This window comes from Nesoenas mayeri (genome assembly GCF_963082525.1).
Source record: "Nesoenas mayeri genome assembly, chromosome: 17".
Classification (NCBI taxonomy): Eukaryota; Metazoa; Chordata; class Aves; order Columbiformes; family Columbidae; genus Nesoenas; species Nesoenas mayeri.
In genome coordinates, this window is record NC_137565.1 from 10,097,053 (window position 1) to 10,122,739 (window position 25,687).

At 45.9% G+C, this 25,687-nt stretch overlaps 2 protein-coding genes across 3 annotated transcripts; one reads left to right on the top strand and one right to left on the bottom strand.

The window, feature by feature from the left end:
• The first annotated feature begins 3,041 nt into the window (after window positions 1-3,041).
• POP5 (POP5 homolog, ribonuclease P/MRP subunit) lies at window positions 3,042-4,592 on the top strand. Its single transcript, XM_080355185.1, has 5 exons — window positions 3,042-3,079; window positions 3,153-3,295; window positions 3,408-3,557; window positions 4,068-4,151; window positions 4,325-4,592. The coding sequence occupies exons 1-5, from the start codon at window positions 3,060-3,062 to the stop codon at window positions 4,426-4,428; spliced, it is 501 nt and encodes a 166-aa protein (XP_080211311.1). The 5' UTR covers window positions 3,042-3,059; the 3' UTR covers window positions 4,429-4,592.
• A 350-nt stretch (window positions 4,593-4,942) lies between these two features.
• Window positions 4,943-23,882, bottom strand: RNF10 (ring finger protein 10). Of its 2 annotated transcripts, none has more exons than XM_080355183.1 (17): window positions 23,337-23,882; window positions 18,544-18,746; window positions 17,362-17,561; window positions 16,283-16,373; window positions 15,084-15,268; window positions 14,868-15,004; window positions 13,313-13,473; window positions 12,623-12,751; window positions 12,211-12,469; window positions 11,884-12,017; window positions 10,698-10,815; window positions 10,266-10,367; window positions 9,627-9,761; window positions 8,760-8,857; window positions 8,472-8,532; window positions 8,147-8,305; window positions 4,943-5,157 (listed from the first exon to the last, which is right to left on the bottom strand). In XM_080355183.1, the coding sequence occupies exons 1-17, from the start codon at window positions 23,497-23,499 to the stop codon at window positions 4,985-4,987; spliced, it is 2,508 nt and encodes an 835-aa protein (XP_080211309.1). In that variant the 5' UTR covers window positions 23,500-23,882; the 3' UTR covers window positions 4,943-4,984. The 2 variants fall into 2 exon arrangements, with proteins under 2 accessions (XP_080211309.1, XP_080211310.1); XM_080355184.1 differs by having other exon boundaries at window positions 4,943-7,251.
• Between the last annotated feature and the right edge of the window lie 1,805 nt (window positions 23,883-25,687).

Consider the following 25,687-nt stretch of genomic DNA (forward strand, 5'->3'; position numbering starts at 1 on the left):
ATGTGCCTACAATAAAACAAAATAGAGTTGTCTTCTCAACGCCGATACCGCACCTGATGGCAAATGCAGTTTAGTGCTTCCAGGGGGAAGTGAAATTGTTGTTTTGGATATGCAGGGAAGATGAAATTGTGGTATCACAAGGATGGAACATCAGTGCATCCTAATTTTACTCCAGAATGTAATTACTTGGTTACCTTATGCATGAGAAGCACACAAGACATACTCCAACACAACATGCACTAATACACTGGTTCCCTCTAATCACATCAAGTCCTTGCTCTATGTCTTCAGACTGACAGCTATTTAATGTGAACAAATCATTTAATCCGACTATACATGAGTTTCCTCATCTATAAAATGGAAACATCATACCTACAAAGAGTGCAAAGATTCACTAACTGATCTATGTTTTTTCAGAGAACACATTTGCTGTTAATTGTAATTGTAGCAAATACACACAAACTCTAAGAGCTGGCTGCATAGAATAAAATGTGTGCATTAATCACAATGTCTATTGCAGCTTATTAGCACAATACAAATGCGAACTAACCCACAATCTGGAGATTACAAATCCCATATAAATCCAAAATAAAGGTCTAGATCTTAAAATCTGTAGTAAAATATCAAATAATGAACTAAAGTGGTTATAAAACCAGCCTGGACTGATTGGGAATAACCCCTCCACACACCTGCTACCACATGTAACAAACACAGGCTGGGAAAACGAGACCTTAGTGTTCTTCCTGTGTCTCTCCAGCATCACCACTTTATTGGGCACCACTAACGAACACTGATAAAGAATCTTCTATCCAGGGTTCTCAAACTGCTTTACAGATTGTTTCTAATGTGTATAGACAGTGCACATTGTTTCCCCCTGTCCTCATGTATTCTGTCCTCCATAATTTCAGTTTGATGAGCTATCCCGAGGCCACGTTGTCTCTCCAAGTCTGCAGGAGAAACATCCATCCTCTCTCCTGGCAGGTCTCCTGACCCACTCTTCAATCTACATGGCGTTTTCTGACATTTTCTCTCTCAGATCTTTTCTTAGGAGACGGCTCTTTCCCACCTTGACTGCATAACTCACCATCCCTTGCGACAGTTTCTTGAATCACTGACGCTGGGATCAATACAGCAAAGCTGGCAGGAGGGCGGGAGTGAGGAGGTGGGAAAACACATGTGAAGATGTTGTAACCTTTGAGTCTGTGCTGTCAGCTCGGCACACCGTGATGCCTGACCGGGCTCACACGGCTTGTACCAACACAGGCGGTGACCGCGCAGGGAGCTGCGGCGGCTCGGGGCTGCTCTGCGCATCCTCCAAACCAACAACGCGGCACAGAAGGGAATATTCCACGTGAAATGAAGCAGGACGGGGCTCTCTCACAACACTGCTCTCTCTTTGCGTCGTGTCTCTCCTAATCAGCCTCCTGGACCGAAAACACGGGGCTCCGCTCTGCAGAGGGCCCAGCCTGTAGCGTGCACAGCGCACATGTCCTATTGCATTACAGGGCAGAATGCACTCGTGCTGTGCTGTCAGAGACCCAGCCGTGCCTCTGACACCAGGAGGACACGGGGGAGGGCAGGAACAAAAGCGACCCGAGCAGCGCAGCATCAGGGGGATGCCGCCAGAAAGATGGGGGCAGCAGCAAATAGACCTTGGCGGGCAATGCTGAGAGGATGAGGGACCTCGCTGCACAAAGAGCACACATGGGAATGCGTGTGATATCACTCAAAAAAGCCAGAATAGCTTAACAACCAGGAGCTCACTGCATTAAGTGGAACAGATGACAGTTATAGCACAGTTTGGATATTAAAACATAAAGTAATACAGCAAAGTTCAACACAATGCCGCCTCTCCCATCAAGAAAACGCTCCTGTCTGCATCAGCTTCAGAAGCTGACAAGCTTCCTCCAGTCCCTTTGATCGTAGCCCAAAAGAAAAGGTCTCTTGGCAAGTCCATGCTGGACCTTGCATTTTATTTTCTCCCCAGGCAACTCATATTCTGTAGTTCTCAGAAAAACATGACTCAAAAATGTGATCACAGGTGAACGAGAGAGGAGTTAAGAGACAAAATGAGAGAGGAGCAGAACAGCCATCTATTTCAGAGGGCAAAAGTTTATCACCCAGGACAAGATTTCCACTGGGTTTATCGTTGTTTTCTGTGTCTAGAATTAAGGTCATTAAAGAAGATGTTTCCACTCTGAATTAGCAATGAGTTCCGATCATTTGCAGTGCCCCAGCGCTCCCGTGTGACTCGGTTCCGGGGACCCCAGTGTCACAAAGCGCTTCTCAACGCCCCAGCCGGCTCGTTCCCGCCTCGCTGCCCACCCCGCCCCTCCCCCCGCCCCGCTGCCCCGGCTCCTCCCGGGGCCAGGAGCACCGCTCGCCTCCCCAGGTAACCCGGCAGAGGGAAGGGCTTGGAGAACCGCCACAGAAATCATCATGAGAACTAACTCTGTTGTGCAGCTTCCTCGGCCGTTTGCATTTATGGGTCCGTGTCCCAAACCGCCCCGCACCCGCAGCCTGAGCAGCTGTAGCTGCTGCAGAGCGGTTCTGTGGGGCAGGCGGGCAGACAGCCCCGCCAGCACAGGGCACTCAGCTGCAGCCCTCGGCCCGGGGTGCCCGCAGCACCGGGACCGTCCTCGCCTTCCCGCGGCTGCGGGGCGATGTCCGGTCGCCACACTGAGGCCGGAGGGCACTGCAGGGCGGCGGGGCGGCAGAGCGGGAACGGCCGGCCCCGCGGTCCCGCCGCCCTCGGCCCGGCCCGGGCAGCCGCGAGGCGCGAGCGCCCCCGCGCGGAGCGTGCGGGAACGCGGCGGGGTCGCCGCTCGAGCCGCCCGGACAGACCCGCTGCCGCGCGCGGGGGCGAGGGAAGCAGCGCGCATGCGCACGCGCTCCGCGGGCAGCCGGCGGAGGAAAAGGCGAGACCGCGCTGGCTCCGGCGGCCGGGAAGTCCGTCCTCTGCCCCCGCCTCTGCGCGACGGCGATTGGCTGCGGTGCGCGGAGGCGCCTCGCCCATTGGCTAGGAGCGGCGTCCGTCCGGACGGGGCGCCGCCGCCGCCATGGTTCGCTTCAAGAACAGGTGAGGCTGGAGGCGGCGCCGCGGGGCCGGGCCGGGCCGGTCCGGCGCACCCCCTGACGCCGCGCTCCCGCAGGTATGTGCTGTGCGAGGTGGTGTCGGAGGACCCGCGGTGCCGGCAGTGCATCGAGGACCGCGCCGTGGCCCTCGCCGTCAGGGACGCCATCGGGCGGGTGCACGGGGACTACGGCCTGGCCTGCTGCTCCATCTCCTTCACAGGTGCGGGCGGGACGCGCTGCCCCCGCTTCCCCGAGCGGGGCGGGGGGCGCAGGCGGCTCCTCCGGGCAGGGCCGGGGCGGGGGGTCCGGGCTCACCGGTGCGTTCCCCGCAGTGAAGTACCTGAACGCCTACACCGGGACCGTGCTGCTGCGCTGCCGCAAGGACTCGTACCGGCTGCTGTGCTCGGCGCTGCCCTTCGTGCGGCAGCTGGAGAGCCGGGGCCAGCGCTACCCCTGCTGCCTGCGCACCCTGCACGTCGGAGGTCAGTCCCAGCACCGCGGCTGCCCGAGGGGGAGGCCTCGGAGCTTCATCGAACCTTCCCGGCCCGCTAGAGAGGAAAAACCCCCCTTACTGCTGCGTTGTGACAGACCCACCTTCTGTGCCACTGACTTAGTGGATCTAAGTAAGAAACAGGCAGCAGCAGCTCGTTGTTGAGGCCCTCATTAATTCTGCTTGAATCAATATTTAACACAAAACCAAAGCAGAAAATACTGTATTGCATTGTTTTCTTTTTAAAATATATTTTTAAAGTATCATAATGTCCTGAAAACTAACCAGTTGGGGCAAAAAACAGGCACTACATGTTCAAAATTACTATTCCACCACTTAACAGTGGGGAAGTGAAGTCTACAGTCCCTTCTTAGCACTTGTAGAATAAAGTTGTTGCCTGGGGCATTTGTCACTTCATAAAATCATCCTTAGAAAATATACTAGCAGCTCAGAAATGCTCAGTTTTGTATATTGTTACATATTGCTCTTGTGACTCATACAGGTACCATAAGAACATGTCAGAAATTTCTAATTCAGTATAACAGAAGACAGCTACTGGTGTTGCTGCAAAACTGTACGAATGAAGGTGAGTTCCTCCAGCTGCTTTCCTAAAAAGTGGCCTCAGTTCCTGGGGGTTTTGTAGGTTATGCTGGGCTAGTTCTGAATTCTTGAACTGAGAAATGTTCTTTAGAAGTTGAGGATATTCCAGCATATGTGAAGAGATCAAGTAATGAGCCTCTGTTGCTCTCTCTATTGCAGAGGAAAGGCAGTGTATACAGAAGTCATTGTTGAGTTGTTCCCTCACAGAAGAGCAGTCTCGAAGTGGAGATGAAGATGATGATGATGGCACAGAGACAGACTGAACGTTACATTTTACTGCTCACCTCTGTCCTGTACTTGTGTAATCAAGGTGTTACCAGTTATCTTCAGTGTTAAGCAAAGCAGGGGACAAAAAAAAAAGCATCTGTTCATATTTACACTTCATCCCCCCCATTCTAAATGTTCTTAAATAAATTTTTTAAAAGTATATATATATTTATATATATATGTAAGTAGGTTACTTGCCTGTTTCACACCAGGAGTCAAAAATCACCTGCAATCTTAAGGAAGGTAGCAGCTCAATGTGATCTTTGTGCTGAGGTAGAAGTGAGCTTTAGGCAGTCAGCATGGACAAGGAATGTAGTTATTCTCTTCCAGTACAGAAAAAGCATTAACAGTGTACTGGTTTTTACCTTATCTTCAAGTGCACCTGTTACCCATAGGGCCGTCTGTTGAGTTGCAAAAGCACCAGTTGTATACACAGGAGCTGAGATTACAGGGAACGCAAGGCAGAGCTGTAAGGCTCATCTCCAACTGACCCATTATAAAACTCATAGCTACAAGGACTGCTTAGATATTTATTAAGTTTACACCCATCAGTTACAGGAAAGTAGCATTGCTGGTATTCTCTCTGGAATCCATAGGAAAACGAGAAGCGACTGTCCTTGCGGAAGGGACAGTCACTCCCCTTGTCCTAGTGCCTGTGAGACGCAGAGGTGAGTTACACCAGCTCCAGCTATTCTGCCTCTCTTCCCAATGCAAAGAAAAGTTGACTATAAATGTGTAGAGATAATAGAACACAACAGATACTGGTTAGACATTAAGTAGTTACTCCTGTTCCATGGCTTAAAATGTCTATTGCAAATAGGAAACAATAGTACTGTGAACAGTTAACTGCATACTTGAATCTTTCTTACCTAGTTACTTTATCTACCCTCACCAATAGTTTTCCAATGTGCATATAAAGCGTTGACACCAAGATGTGTTACTACCTGCAGACATCTTACATTTCTTTGCACTCTCTTGACAAGCTGTACTGTCTTTCCATCTAGTATAGTTAATTGTGACCAAGCGTGAAGTCAAGCAGCTTTCAAATAATGTTTTGCAAGTGTTTCCTCTACCCTCCTGTAGCCATAGAAGCATTCTTTATATCCCTGCTCTCCCCCTTCGTTCTGGTTTATAGCCGCACACGGTTTTGTGAAGTACACTCTTTGCTACTAGATTCCCACGTGCACACACTTAAGCACCTCAAGGAAGCGCTTGTATAATGTGGAGCCTCCTGCTTTGAAATCAAGCGTCAGTGTATTGACATCAACTTTTTAAATAGGGACACAACCAATGGATTTTCCAGCAGTGGTGGAATATCTGGCTCCAGGGGTCTCAACCACATGCTGCCTTGCTTAGAGAGCACATCCCTTCTCTAAAGCACGTGCAAATGCAGACAGGACACTGGTGCACGTGGGGCTGTAGAGAACTGAAGGCACCCGGCAGTTGGGTGGTATAAAACTATACACCAGCTCCCCAGCACAAAAATCTGTTGGGAAGATTTGACTCCGTGCAGCTAAGTGGTCTGTTCCACGCTGATGTGACCGTTACAGCTCAGGAAGGGTGCAGGACTGTAAGCGCGTGTGCGTATGATTTATTGCAACTGTTGGCCTTGACTGGTACATTACACCTACAGTTCATTTTATTCAACAAAATCCACACCACTTAACTTATTAGTTCAAATCAAACCGCAAGCAGTGCAGAATGTGGCCACCCAAAGAGCGGGGAGGGGTCCAGAAGAGACATGTTTACAGCCCGAGGTGCTTCGTGTGGATCAGATTACATCCCAGAACTAAGCGGATACAGGCTCTTCTCCCAGTACAAGAGACCCCAGTTTCTTGCTGGGGAATAACAATTACCTACAGACTCTGGCTATCAGTTGTTCTTCCAATTCAAGAGCAGCCAGTGCCAAAACACCATTCAGGTAGTTACCAAGAGCCCTAGGGTGGAGTGTTTATTCTAGATGATCAGGTTACAAAGAATGTGTAGCCCATGGTTGGCAAAAAAAAACAAAACCAAAACAACCTAGCAGCCTCACTCACCCACATTAAAACAGAATCGAAGAACTGAGAGAAGTGAGGAGGTTCCTTCTATCCCTAGTGCCAGTACACATTTTGAAATACACAAATTCATCAAGAGTCACTTCAAAACCAAGTACCCAACTTCTGCTTTACACTCACCTCGGCTTTAAATCTTTCCAAGCCAGGAGAACAGGAGGAATTCTTGCTCTTTAGTAAAAGCACAGAGAGAGCAGCTAACACTCTAAAGCCAGGAAGCTCTTTTGCCCATTTCTAGTGCAGCAGAAAGGAGTTTCTCAAGAGAGCAGTCAGACAGCATTACCGAGACAGCACGGCTGTCAGTCAGATGGACTACTGCAATTAATACTTGTAGGGAAATAAAGGCTCTCTGCCTCTTCACTTGGTGACACTGCAGTGTTCTGGCAGTGCCACACAGCTGTGAAGACTTTCATGCTGCTTCTTAGGCCAAAAGAACTGTCTCGGCACATACTAGAAGCCTTGGCTGATTTGTCTCTGTGTTGTTTCTTTCAAAACTTTGTTTCAGTATAAACTGATTAAGCAGCTGGAATGAGAAGATCTTACTTCAACATATACTGTCATGGCTTCCTCCTGAACCCCCTAGAAACACAAGTTTAGTCTGTTCAAATTTAAATACTTAAACTATAGCAGCAAAACAAAGCAAAATTAAAAGAAAACCAGGAGAGGAAACTTCTCTTGAATAGCAGAATCACTTTGTGTGAACAACAGAGGTGCTGAACAGTAGCTTCTGCTTCTGTTTCTTTCTTTTCTTGCCTCCCTTTTCCTCTGTGAAGGATTAAAATGATACTGTCATTTTCCTCATGGAACAGGAATTTCACATAGAAATGATAAATGGTCTTCCCTACCCTCATGACTTCTACAGGACCATGGTACTGTCAACTCACTGAGCACCAGCTAGTTTAATCTTAACAAAAAAATTACTGCAGACCCACTAAGGGAGACTCCATCACACCTAAAACCGTTCCAAACACACCTGGGTCTACAGCTGCTGTTGACAGCAGACCCCAGGACTGCAAATGTGCAGCAGTCCACCTTTCAGACAGGTATCGCTTTCATCCACATCCAAACCCCATTACAACTGGAGCCGATATCCATTTCACAGAAACTCCCAGCCCCTCCTGTCCAAGTCTCCATCATTCAGTACAGCCAAACAGCAGCCAAAGCTAAACCTCACAACTGAGCATTATACATGAGTTTTATCAGCCAGCACCAAACTTAAACCTTTAAGTTCATCTCCATTTGTTTCAGAACCCCTCCTTCGAAATCCTAACTAGCAGTTACCTTGACATTTCTGTCAAATTTAAGTGGTAGTTCAGCAGCTCAGGTATTTTTAGTTTAAAAGTGCATAATCTGAACTTCCTTGAGATAAAGCTTAAATTAAGTTCCAGTACAGACATGGCACACATGATTGTCAAAAGCCATTCCTTGTCCTAACAGGACTCTTTGCTAGTTGGAGATCTCGGCTCCCACTAAGAGCTTTAAGCTAACAGGAGCCTTAGTCAAGCTGTTCAGAAACCACAACTCGATAATTTTCAGAACTGTTGTGGCCAATTTTTGGTCCCCAAAACTGCTGCTCTCACTTCTCCCAGAAGAAGAATGGGAAATACAAATGTTTTTTTCACTTCAGAAGTTTTTCATGCCTTCCCCCCCTGCCTTTTACCTGATAAATGATCAGCTGTGGACGGTTTGTCCAGTTTCAGGAGGGCTGCCTCAATAGCTTGGCTGAAGGAATTCTGGAAGCTGGGCACAGGGATGCGGTCAGAGCTGTCACTTTCTCCATCACTATCTGCTGGCGCGGGCAGTGCCAGAGTGTTCTCATCTGAAAGAAAGAAAGAAAGAAAGGACCCGGAGAGGCAGAAGGTTGTCTAAAATTTTCACAGTGCAAACGACCCTGGACACTCCAGATGCTACTTGTGAAGTTACAAGATTTTTTACATTTGGATGTATGGGAACGAACTTGAAGTAGTAATACACCATTTTCTTACCTCTTGTCTTTGGAGCAGGTTTGGGCCATGTTTCTGGTTTTGCCTTTCCAACTCTCAACATCTATCAAAAAAGTTGTAAGATATGATTAAATCTCACATACTGGAACAATCCTGCGTATGCCTTAAGTGGCAAGAAAATTTAAGAACCCCTTCAAAGGCTCAACCCTACATTGTCTCCCTAAGATTCACCCCATGTTGTTTTTGTGGGGGAAGCAATTGTGTTCTCAGATTGATCCCCAACTAGGACACTAGTAATTCTGACAAGATTGACTGTGCCACACAGCTTACCTGGGCAAAGGAAGGGAAGGGAGACTCTTCTTCCAAACTCCCACAGAGCAGCGGGCTGACCTGGCTGGCACCAGGTGACAGTGGAGCTGCAATAGACTCTATGGAGAAAGCAGCAGATAATTAAAGCCAGTCGCATTTGGCAAAGGCACTCATTATGTTGCTTAGCGGGATGAAACAGAAATAAAGTTTTATTATCTTATGTAATTAACCATTTCTATCTCATCAGTTCCATCTGTTAGTCACACAGTGGGACCTCTCGAATTTCCTCCATCTTTTTTTTTTAAGGGGCATTTAAGTTTCGGGTGATTTTTTGTTTGTTTTGGGCGTTCTGTTTGCTTATTTTGGGGTGTTGTGGGTTTTTGATGTTTTGCTTTGGTTTTTTTTGAGAAAAAACATCTAAGGATAGTTTCTATTTCATACTTTTTATTAACTGCAAGATAAAATGTTTGTTAAAGCATTGCTGGACAACAACCTAAGTGCTCATCAACCACATTTTATTTTAGTATAATGTGGTGGAGAAGATGGAGGGGGTAGAAGAAAGAATGCCAGTAATGTTTTCCTAGCATACGCTCTTTTCTTCTTTTTTGGGAGATTCTTTTTCTTCTTTCTTTTGCCTCAGCTAAGACTTACAAAGATGGGGATACTACAGTGTAGATCTCATATTGTCACTAAAGTAGAGGTAGTAAAAAGCAGACAAAGGACCAGAACGCTTCTTTGCCTGTGTGATCACACACAAAACGATAACACGGTTATCTAGGAAAGTAGCAGTCTTTGATTGGTATTGAGAAAGTTTAGCGTGATGACCTGAGCAGTAGATCCCAAAGAATGATCAAGAGCTGGATGTGACGTGTTTTTCCAGATGCTCACCTGTCTGAAACACAGGGCTTCTGCCAAGAGGAGACAGACAGAAGCTCTGATGATCAATTCTGGTAGTTTCTCCAGGGCAAGAGGTAAAAGCAGGGAACTGCTGCAGATTCTCTAAAGCAATATGGACCTCTGGATCTAGAAAGAGGTTTTAAATTAAAGCACTACACAATGTGGGGGAAGACTGTCAATATGCAAGTTGTTTCAGGAGTCTAGAAGGTGCAAACTCAGTTTTCTTTCCACCCTCTATTTTAGAGACCAGTACAGCCCTGCTACTGGATGGAAGCAGTTCCTAGGCTTTTATTTTTCCTTCTTTATTTTTCACTCTTTATTGTGATTACTACAAAAATAGAAATTAAGAATCCCAAGGGCTATATAGACCATGGAAATAGCTGTGCCCTCAAAAACCCTCTGTCTTGCCCATAATGTGCAACCACACAGGAATTGCATAACATCATTTAACACCCTGACTAACACAGCTTATATCTTTCACTCTAAAGACATGGTTTCTAATACCTTGTAATCTTGTTCCAAGTGCACAGTACAAACTAAAGGCCTTAGAGTTCATCCTGTAGCTCAAGAAATCAGCCCAGCAACTAAAGAGGACTAGAAATCCACCACTTATGCTCAATCACAACTTACATTTGCCCTGTTTCTTGTTTTCTTCCATCTCAATTCTGCGTTCACGTCGCCGTTCATCACGAGCCTTTTTCTGCCTCAGACGTTTCCTCTTTTCGAGGTCATCTAGGAGCAACACATAGCATTGGATATCAAAAAACCCTACGCCAATACTTTGGCAACGTTTTCTCTAGCTTTGAGAGCAATGCATTCAGTTATAACACACTAGTAACAAAATATGCTTACAAACGACATATGCTCTTCCAGGCAGTCACGCTTCTTTATTATTTGCGTAATTGTTGTCTATAAAACAGTGAACTGGGGTTGTTCTGTCTAGTTGCCGCACGAGCAGTAAAGCCGCTACGTATGTTCTTTTTTCTGCCATGAAGGGATAAGAACTACTTCCCCTTCACCCTCACAGATACATGACAGACCTACTAGAAAGGCAGTACCAACCTGAAAACAACTCTAACGTCTCCTTAGAAACGATGGGCGGCTTCAGAGCCAGCTCACAAATGCTGAACTCACAGGTGAGAGGCAAGTGACACAGGTAACGATGACGCTGTCTTATATCCTGATTAAAAAAGAGCAGATATATATATACACACACATATGACTGCAACAAGGTGCAGAGGTCCATAGTGATGAACAGCTTATGGAAAAAAATAAAAAGTAGGAAAAAATAGCAGCAGTGACACAATAATTGCTTTATAAACTACAAAAACATGAAGGACGCCCTGGGTCAGAACCAAATGCTCCCAAGATCTCCACCAACCACATCATAAGCAGATTTGGATGCAGTTACTCCAGTTCAGTTACTGATTTTCTTGTTATTCCTCCCTTCTCATTCACACCACTGGAATAAAATTCTACAATACCAGTCCTCTACTGCATTTATTTTTGCACTGGACCAAGTGTGCCTTTACACTCTGACCCACAACCACCACTTTACTCAGCTTTTTTCAGTCTAGCTTTGTATCTTTCCTCACAGAGCCAAAAAACTTGAAGACAATTCCCTATTACCTCTGCATCCATTCTTTCTTGAGCATATCCTTTGTTAAAGATGAATTAAGAATCACGTATAGTTGTTACTGCACATGTCAATTCTTACAGTTGTCTTTATCTGCCATAAAGGAATTCAAGGCCCATCACCTCTTCCAGAACCTCAGTGCCTTCTCACTCCATCTCAAACAGCAAAGTTTCTTTCCATCCTCTTTATTTTCATAGCATCCTACCTCTGCCCTTGATGCTCAGAAACAACTGTTTGTTCAAGACAGAGGCAGAATGCTTCTTCAGGTTAAGATGATAACCTGTCCCGTTCAAGCTACTGTCTTGGGTGAGAAAATAATTTACTTTTTTTTAAGACAGCTTTAAAAACAAACCAACCTTCAGTTTGCAATTCTCTTACTCACAGAACTTCCTACCTTCTCAGAAAAAAGCACACTAGACTGGAGTCTACTTATCACAACTAACTTAAGGTACTGCATCTTAACCAGGTGCTCTTAATCATGCAGATTAACATGCCTACCCATTCAGAGTTATTATTTCTTAATACTGAAGAGAAACAAGTTTCACCTGTCAGCCACAATGATCGATCTGCCAAAACAAGAGTCCTGAATTAATAAGGAGATAAAATAACTACCTCTGTCATTGAGTAACCAGTTATCTCCACTACAGCTGCTGTTATCTTCTCTGGACTCTTCTCCAAGCTGCCATATTCACGAACAAGACATCGAACATTCACAGGATGCAGATACATACACTGTCCATCCTCCGCTGTAAGATAAGATACCATCACTTGTTCTTTGCCCATAATTTTCAATACCCTTCTCCCCACCTCAGTACATTCTCCAGTAATAAAATTAAAGCTCCTTTCTGAGTTTCTGTGGGAGTTTTATCTCACAGGGTTTAGCTGCATCTAATGAAGTGACCAACATCTACCATGATTCCACAATTTCATTGTACTGACCTTGATAGAAATAGTAAAACGGAGAGCTGTTAAGATGTCCACTGCTACTTGTATCTTTAGATTCTTGGTAGCTTGTTTCAGCTGGATTTGGTTCTTCTGTAGTGTTCAGATCAGGTTCCGCTATGGTGTCCACCTCAGGTACCTCCTCTTCATCCAGCACTGCCTCTTCTGCTTCCACAGGAGGCGAAAAGGAACTTGCCAGATCTGAGCAAGGCTCCACAAGCTCCTCATCAAACGCAGAGAGATATTCCACACCACACTATCACCGTGGAGAGCATACAGTTAGTACCACATCACCTCCAAAAGATTATCATCTCTGCAAAAATCTTTGGCACCAGTTCACCATACACTACAGTGTGAAGTGGCAGAATTTAGGACTAACGAGATCTGCCAGAGCAGAGCTGTCACCCACCTTTTTCTCTTGGGAAACTGCAGCCTCCACAGCCTTGGAGCTTTCTAGGGCCAGTTCTTCCACAGCTGCGCTGATTCCAGCAATGCCATGGTTTTTATCCTGGTCAGCAGAGAGTGCTGTTTCTCGCTCCTACAGGTCATTCAAAGAGAACAAGTTCCAATTTCCTACTTAAGCCAGGAGACTATCACCATAGTTATTTTCAGCCTTGCCCTTATACTTCAGGTTTTCATAAATCTGTAATTCATCTGTGACAAAGGGTGATCCTTGAAGAGAGCTCTTCTCCTTATTAGTGGAAAGTACACCCATTGTAGGATGCCTAAAGGCTTTGAAAACTAATAATCTACAAGTTTACTCATGTTAGTCTGATAGAAGTTATTGCAGAAATTGCTGGATCTGAAAGGGAAATACATCTTCCTTCGAAAGCAGAACTCCTTTACATTTATGGAATGAATACTATTCAGTAAAAAGCACTCTGTTATATCTTGAATGTCATGCCAAATACCTGGGGTCCAAAGGCTACAGTCTCCTCCAAGATTTAAAATGCTATTCAAGCAGCAAACATCAGCACCTTGCTAGTATGGACATCATGGAGACCAGAATAACCACACAAAATCACTTTATGAAGCAGAACATGGAGCACTCAGCACGCTGTTAAAAGTAGTTACTAAAAGCCTCCCAAAAGGTTCTCACCTTCAGTTCTTCGATAGCTGCCTCAATAAAGCAAGCCTCCGGGGTGTGTTTTTCTTCCTCGTACTGTTTTAGTAACGCTGCTTTCTCCTCCAGAATCACCAGCTGCAGGACCTGCTCCCTGGATGCCAGAAGCAGCTTTGAATAGTGACTCTGCTGGTCATCTGCACAGAGGAAGCACCAAATCATTAACATCCACATGCAGAGGCACCGGTTTGAACTGCTGTTTCTTCTGAAGTTTTGTTCCTGCTCAAGTTAGTGAGTTAATCTACTCCAGGGTGGACAATACTTTGCAAGGGTTTGATACAGACTCTGTGTATTACTGTTACATCACTGGTGCCACATACACCTCTGCTACACACATCTCCCCCACACAGCAGCTGGCTCCTTTTCTCTATATACTCAAAATACTGCAACTGGAAAGTGCTGCAAAAGTGACCTCTGTTGGATCTCAAATTAGTTCATAAACCCACTTGTATTCAAAATCCGTACAAAACATTACTACAAGTTTTATACAAGAAGCACAGCAGAAATAGTACACTAAAGAACTGCAAGTTTAGCAAAAGGTAGTCACCTTCGTTACTGTAGAGCTTATCTTAACTATAAACTTCACAGCAACCACAGCATCACATGCCAGTACAGTCCACACGCCCACTGGTCCCCAAGGGTCCAACCTCGTCTACAGAACACCAAGTGCACGCTGAATTTCCTGGGTTTAGAATGATCTCAAACCTCACATTTGTTCTTTTGTTAGTTTCATCAAAGGGATTTAAAGCCTTTTACTCCCAAATACTGAGGAACATGTATGCACAGACCCTGCACGCTGGATACCCATCATGCGTTAAGAGACTTGACTTTTTACAGAGAGCTGAAATGCAGGCAGCCTTTTGCAAATGCGACTGCAAAATGGAGTGAGCCAAGACAGCCCACAAAACAGCAACGTTCAGTAGAATTATTTCTTTAGTCACAAAATTTCGAGATACTAACAGATAAGATGATGATGTGTTAAATCACATTACTCGACTGGAGAAAACTGAAGAAGTCAGGCAACAGATGTTTGGAATAGGTTTGCAATAATTTTGATTATTTTCCCCATACCATTCACAGATTTTAGTTGATAAGGTGATGAAAACCCTGTTCAAGATTACATCCTTGAAATAGCTTAGACATAGAGACAGATATTTTTGCTAAACTGTGTAACAAGGAGCCAGGAAGAAAAAGTTAAGGACACTGAAGAGCCAACAAGAGCATCAAGAGTCACACCAACAACTGTACGATACAAAACACACATCCAACTAACAACTGAGAAGGCAGGAGTCTGCAGTGCAGTAACCTGAAGGGAAACAGCACACAAGCTAAAGCCTTACAAAAACAAAGCGTGGGTAGAAAGCTTATTATTAACATGTGTTCATTAAGTTTTTCAGTGCTAAACCCCATGTTTGGTAGCCTGGTCTATTTTGAGGTGACAGCACAGCATTGCTATGGCAAACCCTCTCTACACAAGCCCTACTTGTAGTTAGGAGCAGGATCCCAACCACCAGCACTCAGACACACTCACCTCTGATGTAAACGGGCTGCACCACGTTCATCCACTGAGATTTGGGCAGTGCTATCAGAACACCTTTCTCTCTTCTCATAAGTTGCATCGTAATGACATCACCGATTGCATATTGACGTGTTTCCATAGCGACAACACTGCAACATAAGGAGGAAGTCAGCAGGGTAAAAGTAACATTTCAAAAAGATATATCATTTAATAAATATCAAGTCTCACCTCTTGAGGTCCTTCTTGTGAACAGAGCCATAACAAATAGGGCACTTACTCCAGGCCTTTTCACTCAAGGAGAGATAGTGCAAGATGCACGCCCAACAAAAGATGTGCCCGCAGCGGGTGATCTTTGCTGCGGTAGGTGGGTACAGACAGATTGGGCAAGAGGGCACCTCATGGCTACAAATTCGCTGAAACGGCACATGAGAAGAATGGTGCAAGTTTTAGAGTCAGAAATCAGTTCCTGTGCTACAGACTAAGCCACCTGTAAGACCTACTCTAACATAACTAATCTTCCAGCTCTTTAAGCTCTGTTTATTTACCCAGAGATTGAGTACACTGTGAACTCAGTAACACCTTCAGATTTCACATGGAATAACCTTCAAAGCCACCCATTTAGTATTTCTACTTTAATGGCATTTAAAAAGTGACTCTTCTCACACATCCCCTCATGTATTCATCATATCTAGGAGTTGGCTGCATCTTCATCATCCAAATTCAGGCACTGAGAAGACAGCAAGTGAGCTGTGTCTTCTCATACAAGCAGACATATGCAGCCCTGAGACTGAACTTACCTATTTCTCTGAACATGCCAGTTTAGTCAAATGCTTTGTTAGCATCTGTATGTTGCAGAGACGTAAATGCCAAGCAAGCACCTGGGTTTTTCAGCTCCCTCAGTGTCAGGTAACAGTAAAACTACCTTCTCTCCAGCTACACCATACAGCAAGACTAGTCTTGGCAGATACGAAGTTTCAGCTTGAGTCAACTGAAAGTTCTGACCACAGTTCTCAAGAGATTTTCCATTTTGTTGCTAGGCAAGATGGGCAACCTATGCACAGAATAATTATTCAAAACTCTACACTCTAGTCCTCTTCCATGGACTCGTGCCCAAGTTTTCTGTTAATATCTCGATCACAAGGACTCTGTCTACAGAATGTCAGATACTATTTTTGATGAGCTCCCATCTGCGAAAGCAAGAAGCTGCTAATTTTCCTAATAGATTTTAGCACTTCTCTTTTCCTGTCATGAAAGTATTTCATAATATATTCCATGACAGATCTTTCCCAGTATTGTGGGAGTGACAGAAGAGGCCTCAACTCAAAAACAGCTGAGTTTTACGTAACATCAAAGAGATAAAGAGGCAGTTAAAGACAGGTTGAGCTTCTTAATTAGAGAAGAAAAAAATCTAGCCCATCACAACTGACCACTTGCTCCACAAAGTCCCAGTTGACCAAGGTATCTGGATCAGCAAAGTGGACTGTGTAGTCCTGTTCTTCAGAGACAACAAACTGGCAGCTGGGGAAAGGCAAAGAGACAGATGATCCACTCAGTTGTTTCTAAAAATTCTTCGAGAACTATCCTATAGGATTATTCTTCTTTGTCCAGCAGAAAACCGCCGGATGCAGTCACAGTAACTTCTACCAACAAAACCCAAAAGAGTTCCATTCACAATCAGATTTCCAGAATACAGAGGCATCTAATTTCAGACAGATGCAACATCACATAGTAGCTACAGAATGAGCCAGGCAGAACGGTGTTCCAGAAACATGTAAGAAACAGCCAGCTCCCTCAGGGATCTATTAAAAACCAGGAACCCACAAGTGGGAAAAATATGCTCACGAAAACTAGAACTCCTGGAGTTCCTGCAAAAAGGCTTCACTACATTAAGCCACAAATCAGAAGCATCAATGCTGAAAATAGCTTTTCTTATCTTTGACATGATCAGATACAGGAAGTCCTGAACATCCTTCAAATTCCAGTGAAAAGCAGCCATTATTTCCAGTCACAAGCAATTTTGCTGCTGGATTAATATATTGATAATTTATTTGGGTTATGCCACACACCTAGGGGCCTGTGAAATAATCAGCTCCTAAGACTTACAAATTCAGATTAGGTTTGTTCCAGCAACTGCAACCCCTACCAGCTCAACATACTAATTTTTGGGAAAAAAAACAACTATTATCTTCTGCAAGGGAACTACATAGGGTCTTCCCAAATGGAGTGTCATATTCCACAGACGATGCTAGAAAATTAGAGCAGAAGACTAACTGGTTTGTATCTCAAGGACTCACACCATCAGACACCTTCTAAATAGGTAAAGACAATTTCATGTTTTTAATCCTTACAAGTATAGCCATTACCAATAAAAACGCTGTGGAGAGGTAACTCCACCCTAAAAAAGTGAATATGAGTAGTCAAGGTCAAACACAGTTCCCTGGCTGACCACCCCTTACAGCTCAGAGTCTCTGCACAAGTCTCAGAGCCCTACTAGGCTTCCACTCACTTGGCCTGGAGGAAGAGCTCCTTGTTGAAAGGCTTATGTCCCCACTTGTTCCTTTTCCCCCAGTTGCCATGTCCATTCCCATCAAAATGGGCTGCTTGGCCACGGGGTTCAAAAGTGAAGTTCAATAAGTGGTTCAGATTAATCTTCTTGGGACCAGAGAACTGGGCAGGGCTGAACTCTGCCCGCTGAGCCTCTGCTACCTAAGAGACAACAGCATTTGTTAGAATTTGCTAGAATTTACTGCAAAAGCACCAATACAAGTTGATACCCAGGCCCCAGCAGCAATTATGTACAGAATAGGCAGCATCCACTCACTCACCTCCTCCCATTCCAGTTCTGTAAATCAAGCAGTGCAGCGTTAGAAGTGCATGAGAACCTGGAATTAGAACTGAGTGGTCTTACCCCACACTGATGGAAAGGAGGAAAGCAAAAAAGATCCCACATAAGGACAAGTAAAAGCTGGCAAAACCTAGTAGTCAAGGTTAACAACAGAAGAAAGTTGTTTGAATCCTAACATTCTTTTAGATGGTGAATAATAGCAGTCTCATCACTATTTGCACAGGTTGTACTTGCTTTAGTCAGTTTTCAAACAATGAAGCAAAGAATGAGAATTCAGAGACAGCAGGTGAGTTTTAACAGAGTCAGCAATTTAGGTGAGCAGTGTTGCTCATCCACCAAAACTGAAAAAAGAAACAATCAGAGTTCTCTTTGTCAATGAAAACCCATCAATAATCTACAGTATTTAAACCCACATCAGCCTAAAAGCCTTAGTCAGGTTTTACTCTGTTTTGATGTCACCAAGTTAATAAAATTCCTTTCCCAATACTGCTATTCCACGTAAATTAGTACACTGAAGCAGTTAGACACAATCACCTCAGCTAGAAATTGTATCACTGGATATTTTCCTGAAGGACCTCTGTTTCATGAGATATATACATGCCCCGTCTAGGTACCAACTCCTCAGAGAGTATTTTTTATTTCAAGTCTCTCAGAGCAGAGAGAACTCCTGATGCTGCAAAGTTGTTCTGCTCACACTCTGGCACCTCAAAGGCGTCAGCACCTCTTACCGCTCCTTCCCTTCCCAGCCCAGGAGCTGAACACAGCAGACCTATCTAGGCAGGTCAGAGTGATCCTCTCGTCCCAAGCAAGAAGGCCTCGGAGGCACGGCATTACAATTCTCACCTCATCTCGTCTTCCACCATTACAAGAGCTAAAAAGTTTGCCACTTCCACCGCTACCTCCCCTTTGAGGGGGCATCTTGTTAAAAGCTTTGCTTTTCTGTGAACTGGAGCGACGGGACTGACTAGAAAAGTTCTCATTTTTGGAATATGAAGTTTCTCTTTTACGGTTATAACGCTGTTTGGATCCACTCGCATTCTTTCCATCTGAAAGAAAAAAGAGGAAAAAACCAAGAATCAGACGAGCAGGCTCAGAGCTGTTGACACACACTGCACCTCCGTCAGCTTGGCCTCTGACACAGCACCGTGCTCACTGCTGCCCTGCTGGTGTTTATCAGGACATCAAATCCCCCCAGCAACCCAAACTGCTCCATTCCTATCACTGCCTAAAGAACTGGACAAAGAGCACAAAAGAAGGATGTATTTGCTGTGCTTTATGTTTTATTAGAATGGCTGAATTTTTCTTTATCCAGACTGGGAATTGCCACCACCAGCCATCAGTGCGTTGCCTGGTACCTAAAGTGATAAACACCAACACTACATCTTCAAACCCCTTTACAAAAACTGACACCAACCAGTTAATTTTTCATTCTATTTTCTGAAAACAGACAATTTATCATATATTGTTGCCTCATATAAATCTATTGCTGCCTGTGTTTGCCTCAAGTTTTCCCACTTTGCAAGACCCCGTTCCCTGTTTTCACACTGTTCTGCCCCTTACACTTAAAAGACACCAACAAGCTTTATCCAGTTTTAAAAATACCCTTTTCTTTCACAAGGCAAACAAATGCTAATCGATCCTGAAGCAGGGCACATACCTAATACCTATTATTTAAGTACTAAGTCCACCAGCTTACACGACATGGACTATTTGCCTGAACGCAGGCTGAGCCTATCACTGACCCTAACGCAGGGCACAGCGGTGAAGCACAAAGCAAAATACCACAGAAATGAAGCTCACAAGAGCCGAAAAATCAGTCAGGCTGTTGAGAGGTTTCCTGTGCTTAAACAGCTGCTTCATGAGACTGCTAGAACAGAAAATTAATACTATTAAGATACGTCTAATAGTCTTAATGTAAGATCAGAGTTGCCTCAAGGACACAGCAGACTGCTGACCTGTCCCTCAACTTCCACCAGCCTCTCTAAGCTTTATGTGTAGAAGGGTTATGTTGAAAAGCTTGGAAACGAAACTCTGCAGGCCCAGCAAGACGTCTGTCCACACCAGCCAGCCCCATAGTCACTCAGGACACTCAGTGTTACACAAACCATAATGCCTCGGACAATATCTAGATCCATGTTATAAAAGCCCACTAGTTCCCTTTTCCCACTTCGGCGTCCTCCCCATCCCTTCATGTAAATCTTGCTGGGTAGGCAAACACACCACTGTGATTCCGGATTGCGTTGCTCTTAGTTTTCATCACCAGTGTCTCCAGTTTCCCCCTTCCCCAGCACCGTTGGCGATCTACCCAAGCATTTAAAAAGTCTCACTTTTTTGTTATTTTTAGTTTTCTCTCCCACCTGCACCCCCAAAAAGATGGGGCAGCAGACTAGAAAGTCTGCGTGTTATTGTATATTACTGAAGATCTGATTTCTTAAGAATAAGTTATAGAAGTGGTCTGACTGGGTTTTGGGGTGATCTGCTGTTTCTTGCACAGACTTCAGTCTTCACCTTAAACTACAGCTATAGTGGTAAATGGTCACTATCGCTCCTTTCACACGATGTGACAGAGCCATTTTGCAGACAAACTTTGTCACCAGAACTGGTCACTTACTCTGTTAGTCAAAAGGCTGATCCTATAATTCAGAATTAAACCCAACTCCATTGGAACCACAGCTGTGTGACTCAAACACACGCTTGCACAGCTTGCAGGGCTATAACGCACGTCAGGCTACAAAGATACGGGCTGAGCATTATCGGGGAAAAAACATACCAGACATTGCCAAGTACCGAGGGTGTGACCAGGTCTGGCTCAATGATTATTTAGACAGACATTTTTTTTTAGAGTGTTTGTAGGGAAGAGGCTCTAATCAACAGCACTGAGTCTCTGGTCAAAAACCAAGTAATTTTGAAGAGGTCTGGACAACCACTTGGGTTGTTCAGAAGCAGAGCTTGTTGCTTTAGAGCTCAAACACCCGCTTAAATTTGCAATTTCAGTGAACGCGCTGCAGAGGCACGTGCCTATTGTTTCTATAGCAACTTCACAGTTTCCCTGCAATCAACTGCAGAAAACAAAAAACCCCAGAGAAGTTCAGTCTAAACTGTGTCTTTACAAGGCCCAGGAACAAGGAACAGCTTGTACCTGCAGCTGACAGAAGAATTTCCTACCACTTACCATTTCAATCAAGTTAGTCACCATCAAATTTGTCAGTCAGCTGGGTTACACACATTCCTGTCATACTACCGGTCCTTTCATATCAACTCCTAGAGCCTTTGGGAGTCACTACAATGATTCTCCTACTTTGTAGGAAAGTCCTTTAGACTTGTTAAATCTCAGTTTTAAGTAGCATAGGTTTGGATTTGGGAGTTTCTTTTTTCCTTCTTTTTTTTCCAAATTAGGAATGAGCATCAGCAATAGTGCTGGTGAGGTACTTACTCTTCACTCAGGTCCTCAGTTAGTCCTTTTGCCACTCTCACAAGATCTAGCCTATAACAAATGTATCTGCCCATCCACACACCAAGAGAACACAGACTTATAAAAAATACTGTCTATGTAATTTTATAAAACCAGCAACAAAGCCGTTCTTGCCTTTTGGAGCAAGGCCTGACATCTGCGGTTTCTCCTGCTGGATGCCACGTTCTGTTGGAGGACCCGTCTCCAAAGATCCAGAGAGAGAAGACCAAATTCACAGGACTAAAAGCAGCTCTAGGTGACTACTTCAGTGCTAGAGCGGCAGTACTGCTTTGCTACTGGGGTAGCAAACTTCCCATCTTTGTTTGCTTTCTTCTCAGTTTCAGCTGAGCCGTGTTGAAACCAATCACATTGCAAAAGGGATTTCGGTGGTGGATCATACTTAAGACATAGGGTGGTTTCATAAATACACACTGAAGCTGTTCCTGCTGCTACAGCAAACATCCCGATGACCAAGAGGTGACTGGGCAGTCACACACCCCAGCTAAGCACGCTCACACCTTCAAAATAAGGCCCAGGAACATTTGTGAAAACTAATGTCATCCATCAGGTCTCAAGGACTACAGAGATACCCAAAAAGCCGATTTTCCCTTAGCTACTTTAGTCCATCCTAAAGGGACGTGACTCCTGTTGCCGCACTAATACAATCAAAAACTTTTCTGATGGAAGCGTCCTGGTTTTAGTTTCTAAAGCCAAGTTTTCAAGATAGCTGGAACCCAACTTCCACAAGTACAAGAGCTTACAGTTTCCTCTTGAGCCCTTTTCAACTGTGCTGCAAGAGAAACATGGAGAAACTAGCCCCTCACACTGCCTCTCACAATACATGCAGAGTTGATATACTTTGTCAAAGGTCTGGTTCTGAAACTCTTATTGAACACCTAGCATATGATATCCCCTGCTTCCATTGGCCTATCCCTTAGAGGGGGAAAAATATAAGAGACTGAACAATAACAGCAGTAGCTACGGACAGCAAAACCCTCACATCAAATCTGTTGCTGACGCAAAAAACTTTGCAAATCAGGTAGGAGTTCTTCCAGAAATTACTGGCTAAGAAGTTCTTTCTAAGAAGACTTTCATGTGTTTGAAGTTAATGCTTCACTACAATCGCACAGTTACACCACAACCTGGGGAGCTGTGACCTCCCACGTCACTCACTTCAGCCTACCCCTGGAAGATCAGTTAATACAGGTGAAAAGCAGGTAATACGTGGTTACTCAAGATCCAAGTGCATTTAGAAGGTCCAAAAACAAGTCAAAGCTTTCAAGATACTCATTTTGTTAACCCTCGGGAACACACTGCTGCTCCCTCAGAGACCTGAAGTAACACAGCTGAAAAAAACAGCCCAGGAGGAAGGAAATGAGTACAGCGATGGTGTTGTAGCAACCTGTTGACAGTCTCAGATGTACTTCCAGGACTCAAACCACTAATTTTAATCACTACTGCCCTATTTATAGGGGGTTTTTTTGGGGGGAAGGCAGGTTGGCAGGTACACTCTGCTCCCAAACAGCTGCAGAGAACTGGAGGTGGCTCAGGTCTTACCTTGATAAGACAGATGACAGGAGCCATAATGGCTCTTCATGAACTGTCATGTCAGCAAAAACAGCTGTTTGCTACGACAGACGTCACGCTTTGGGTTAAATGCCAGAGGAACAAACAACATGTAACTAACTTTAAACTCCTCCAAAATATGTTACTGAAACACAGCCTGTGTGTGTCGATACATGACCTCCTTAAGCAAGATATAAAAGCACACAAAGCTTAAGTACAGAGTTAAGGTTTCTCTTAATAACCACTGGGAAACATATATTCTTACAATAAAACCCAAGTTTTGGCTCTCAAGTTGATTACTCCAATGCTAATGGAGCACTAATCCTTAGAGGAAGAGGAGAGCAGAAGCCACAGCCCAGCGAACAGCGACCGAAGCCGGAAGAGGAAGGAAAAAGAAAGCAAAAACAAGTAGTGACCTGAAACGAAGACCGTTAAAATGCAGACAAACAACCCCACAAGAAGCTCGGCTTCACCACACAGCCACCCCAGCGCAGGCCCACCGGCCCCACGGCTACCCCGTTCCTCCCGCCCGAGCTCCCCCGCTCCCGACCCACCGCCGAGAGCCAGGAGCCGCCGAGCGGCGCCGCTAACGGCCCGACACCCCCTCCCCGGCTCTTACCGCCTTTGGGCTTAGACTCCCCCGCGGCGGGCCCGGCCGAGGCGGATCGCGGCGGCTGCCCTTTGCTGCCGGCCGAGGAGCCGGGCGCACCGGGGCCGCAGGGGCTGCTCTTGTCCATGGCGGGGGCTGAGGCGGGGGTCGCGCCGGGCGGGCTCTGCAGCATCAACGGGCGCCCCGGCGGGCGAGAGGCGGCCCTGAGCGGGGGGGGACGACGGGCGCTGGCGGAGCCGGCGGGGGCCCAGGCTCATGGCCCGCGGGGGCGACCGGCGGGGGCGGCGCAGCGCGGACTCGGCCTCCTTCATGGCGACATCTTCTCGCTGCTCCGCTCGAACCGGGGAAGGCCGCGGGAGGCCGGGCCGGGCCTGCGGGGCTCCGGGCTGAACGAAGGAAGAAGCTGCTCACGGAGCCCCGCGGGGCCCGGCACTGCCTGTCGCCCGAGTGGTCGGGACCACCCAGGCACCCACCGGCTCCTCGGCGCCGCCCCGGCCCCGGCTCGGCCGCCGCTGCCCCGTAATGGCGACGAGTCGCCCACAGCAGTGGCGGGGACCCGGATGGAGCCGGTCGCGGGCGGGGCCGCGGGCACGCCGGGACTCGTAGTCCCGCCCGCCGCGGGGCACGCCGGGAGCTGTAGTCCCGGGGGCGCTCGGTCACGGGCCCGGCCGCCCCCGGCCCCCCCGCACCCAGCCGGCCCCCCCGCACCCAGCCGGCCCCCCGCAGCCAGGGCTCTAGCGCCTCATCTAACCGATACTTCAAACTCCTCTTTCAAAGCAAAAGGGAAAAAAAACACCAACAACAGAAACAAAACACAGGCAGAGATTCTAAAGGCATTTTAATTAACCGTTACAATAACATTCAAAGATCTTAAGTGTATCTGCTGATCCCTTTCCCATTATTTTAGGGATGAGAGCTTCCAGTTTCATTGGGAAATCAGTTCCCAGGTTTCCTACAAGAAAAGTAGGGGTGGAATGCGAAAGGGCAGAGCAAATCAATAGTATTTTAGGAGAAGCCTCATAAAAGGCCTCCTTTTAACTCCTGTTCACTCCCCGTTCAGGTCTATTACTCTTAGAATTACTGACCAAATTATAAGGATGGTTAACAAAGTGTTCAGATGGTTTGGATTTGAGAAAAGAAACTTTCTAACAAAGTTAGTTGTCCACATTCACAGGAAACTAAGAAATAGCATGAGCAATACTAGAAAAAGAGGGTAGATAGCCACAGAACTTTTAAAGGCAGAACATAGTACTTTCACTAGCAAAGAAGCTGGCTGTGGAAAGAAACTTAGGGGAAAAACAGCAGAAAAAAATCCTTAATTAAAATAAAAACATCAATCATTCCAGCAAAATCCCTGCCACTGCCCTTGAAGGCCAAGGTCTGCTCCCTCAGGAAGGCTGAAGGCACCAGGCTTTGTGCTGTTAGCACATAACTGACTAACGAGAACAGAATCTGCAAAAAAGTCCATGGCTCTAAGCACCCTCGAGGGTACAAAGGTAACAGGACCCAGGCAGACCAGGATGAAGCGGTCTAATGAATCACTAAATTCCTTCCCATAGGGCACTGTCAGGTAGGATTATATTTTCTGTCAAACTCCTGCAGAAGACATCAGCAGAACTCAGCGTTACTATTCAAGTGCTGTCTTTGGAGAGTAAAGGAAAGGACTTAAATCAAAGGACTTGTGAAAGAGGAAGAACCAGAAAAATGCATGTAAGGGGTATATAAAAAGGAACATCAGGACACCAGTCTGCAGAGAAAGTCTGACTGGATTATCTAGTGTGCACAGAACTTGCTTCTATAGAAATAACCTTTTAGCTTGATTTTTGAAGTCTATATACCATTCAATAGGAAGACATTACAATTAAACACTTAACCACTTCATATGAGCTGTAATGCCATGCTTAACGTTGCATCGCTCCAGAGACTGAATGGCACACTCCGCAGAGTCTCGCTACATCTCTTCTGACACGTCTGTGTCCTTTATCACAGCCTCTGATCACCCATGGTTACCTGTAATAAACAAAGAAAAGCATTCAAAGCTGCTGGAGTACCTACCCGCCAGGATGACCTGCCAAGCACGCCACAGGTACCACCGCTCAGAGCCAGTTCCAGGGCCCGCACCTGCCGCTCCAGCCGAGGGGAGTAATGAAGCACAGCGGCGGCTCAACACCCCCCAGCCCCGCCCCCTGCGCACCGCCCGCCCGCCATTGGTCACCGCCACCAGCCCCCCGAGCGCTCATTGGCCAGAACGCGGCCCGCTTGGGGGGTGTGTTCCCGCTGGGACCAGCATGCTTCGCGCCTGCGCCCGTTCCCATAGCGACGGGGCCGCGCGGTGCCGCAGCAGCCGCTTCGCTCCGGCG

What these genes read in the sequence shown, in the direction of transcription:
- POP5 (XM_080355185.1), top strand. Translation starts at nt 3,060, where the DNA reads ATGGTTCGCTTCAAGAACAG. An exon ending in CTGCTCCATCTCCTTCACAG is followed by an intron (nt 3,296 to 3,407) that starts GTGCGGGCGGGA and finishes CGTTCCCCGCAG; the next exon opens with TGAAGTACCTGAACGCCTAC. An exon ending in GCGCACCCTGCACGTCGGAG is followed by an intron (nt 3,558 to 4,067) that starts GTCAGTCCCAGC and finishes TGACTCATACAG; the next exon opens with GTACCATAAGAACATGTCAG.
- RNF10 (XM_080355183.1), bottom strand. Translation starts at nt 23,499, where the DNA reads ATGCTGCAGAGCCCGCCCGGCGCGACCCCCGCCTCAGCCCCCGCCATG. An exon ending in GGAGTCTAAGCCCAAAGGCG is followed by an intron (nt 18,747 to 23,336) that starts GTAAGAGCCGGG and finishes TTTTTCTTTCAG; the next exon opens with ATGGAAAGAATGCGAGTGGA. An exon ending in GTTTTACTATTTCTATCAAG is followed by an intron (nt 12,018 to 12,210) that starts GTCAGTACAATG and finishes CTTATCTTACAG; the next exon opens with CGGAGGATGGACAGTGTATG.